This window comes from Calidris pugnax, unplaced genomic scaffold (genome assembly GCF_001431845.1).
Source record: "Calidris pugnax isolate Ruff unplaced genomic scaffold, ASM143184v1 scaffold133, whole genome shotgun sequence".
Lineage (NCBI taxonomy): Eukaryota > Metazoa > Chordata > Aves > Charadriiformes > Scolopacidae > Calidris > Calidris pugnax.
In genome coordinates, this window is record NW_015090977.1 from 5,357,950 (window position 1) to 5,359,353 (window position 1,404).

Below are 1,404 nucleotides of genomic sequence, written 5' to 3' on the forward strand. Positions count from 1 at the left end.
CTGAAAATAAAGGGATTTCCAAAGTTTAAAATACTGTGTGAATGGTGTGATGCCACTCACACTGGACCATCCTAAACTATCACTATGTAAGGAGTAAAACAGCAAATAAGCCTCCAGTGCGATAGCAAAGACTCTACCCTCAGTCAGAGCAGAGCAATTCTGGTTCACATTTATTAGTAGTACTAGTAATAAACATTTACATTATGGTAGCGCCTAGAGGCCCTATTTGAAAGCCTGTCTAAAACTGCTATTGTACCTGGGCACTAAACAGCTCTGAAGCAGCACATCTGTCTGCCAGATGTTTGGGTTTTTTCTTAGAAGCTGCAATTTAAAAAAGCCTCTTGCTTCCCCTAACAAGCCTTAATAAGAAACTTCAAGAGCTCGCTTCATCCTCCATTCAAGGAGAATCTGGAGTTAAAATCGCCAGTGAAACCTGAGGCAAGGACGGCGCTTCTCAAGCTAGTGAGGGACACCAGAGCAGGATTTTTAAGTGTGTTTAGTACCTGTTAACCTGACTCTTGCTTTCCAGAGGACAGAAAGGCCAAGGGGACACCTCTCCCCCAAAACAGGAGGATCTGCAGCCACAAGAGCCGGGGGATCCCCTCAGAGCACACTGGTTCGGATTTAAGGCCGTAGGGGCGCTGCAAACCCCACTGCGGACGGCGGGCGGGAGCCCTGGGGGCGCACAAAGGCCCGACCCCGCCACTGTCACACCGTCGGGAGGGTCCCCGGGGTAAACCCGCCCCCGGGATAGCGGCGGGGCCGCGCCCGCCCCCTCCGCCATGGCCCCGCGGTCTGTGAGGAGAGGCGGGACGGCGGCCGGGCCGCGCGCCGCCTCACGACAGCCCGGGTCCGCGCGCGCATCGCTCCCCCCGCCCAACTCCCCCGAGCACGTGAGGAAGGCAAGGCCAATCGCAGCGCGCCTTTCCCCTGTTCCCCGCCCCTCTCCCCCGCCCTCGCCGCGCGGCCGCGTTGCTAAGCAACGGGCGGGCGGGAGGAGCTGCCTCCCCCGCCATGTTGAAGGCGAAGGTGCTGCTGGTGGGGCCCCGCGAGGTGAGCCCCCCTCACGGCCGCCTGCCGCCTCGGAGGGTCCCCGGGGTAAACCCGCCCCCGGGATAGCGGCGGGGCCGCGCCCGCCCCCTCCGCCATGGCCCCGCGGTCTGTGAGGAGAGGCGGGACGGCGGCCGGGCCGCGCGCCGCCTCACGACAGCCCGGGTCCGCGCGCGCATCGCTCCCCCCGCCCAACTCCCCCGAGCACGTGAGGAAGGCAAGGCCAATCGCAGCGCGCCTTTCCCCTGTTCCCCGCCCCTCTCCCCCGCCCTCGCCGCGCGGCCGCGTTGCTAAGCAACGGGCGGGCGGGAGGAGCTGCCTCCCCCGCCATGTTGAAGGCGAAGGTGCTGCTGG

General features: G+C 62.7%; 1 protein-coding gene across 1 annotated transcript in view; it reads left to right on the forward strand.

Moving 5' to 3' along the window:
• Positions 1-997: 997 nt before the first annotated feature.
• IFT22 (intraflagellar transport 22) overlaps positions 998-1,404 on the forward strand; it is a 3,805-nt gene continuing 3,398 nt past the window's right edge. Inside the window, exon 1 of the mRNA XM_014953053.1 lies at positions 998-1,053. Coding sequence (XP_014808539.1) covers positions 1,015-1,053 — 39 coding nt within the window. The 5' untranslated portion in view covers positions 998-1,014. The remainder of the gene's footprint in view (positions 1,054-1,404) is intronic.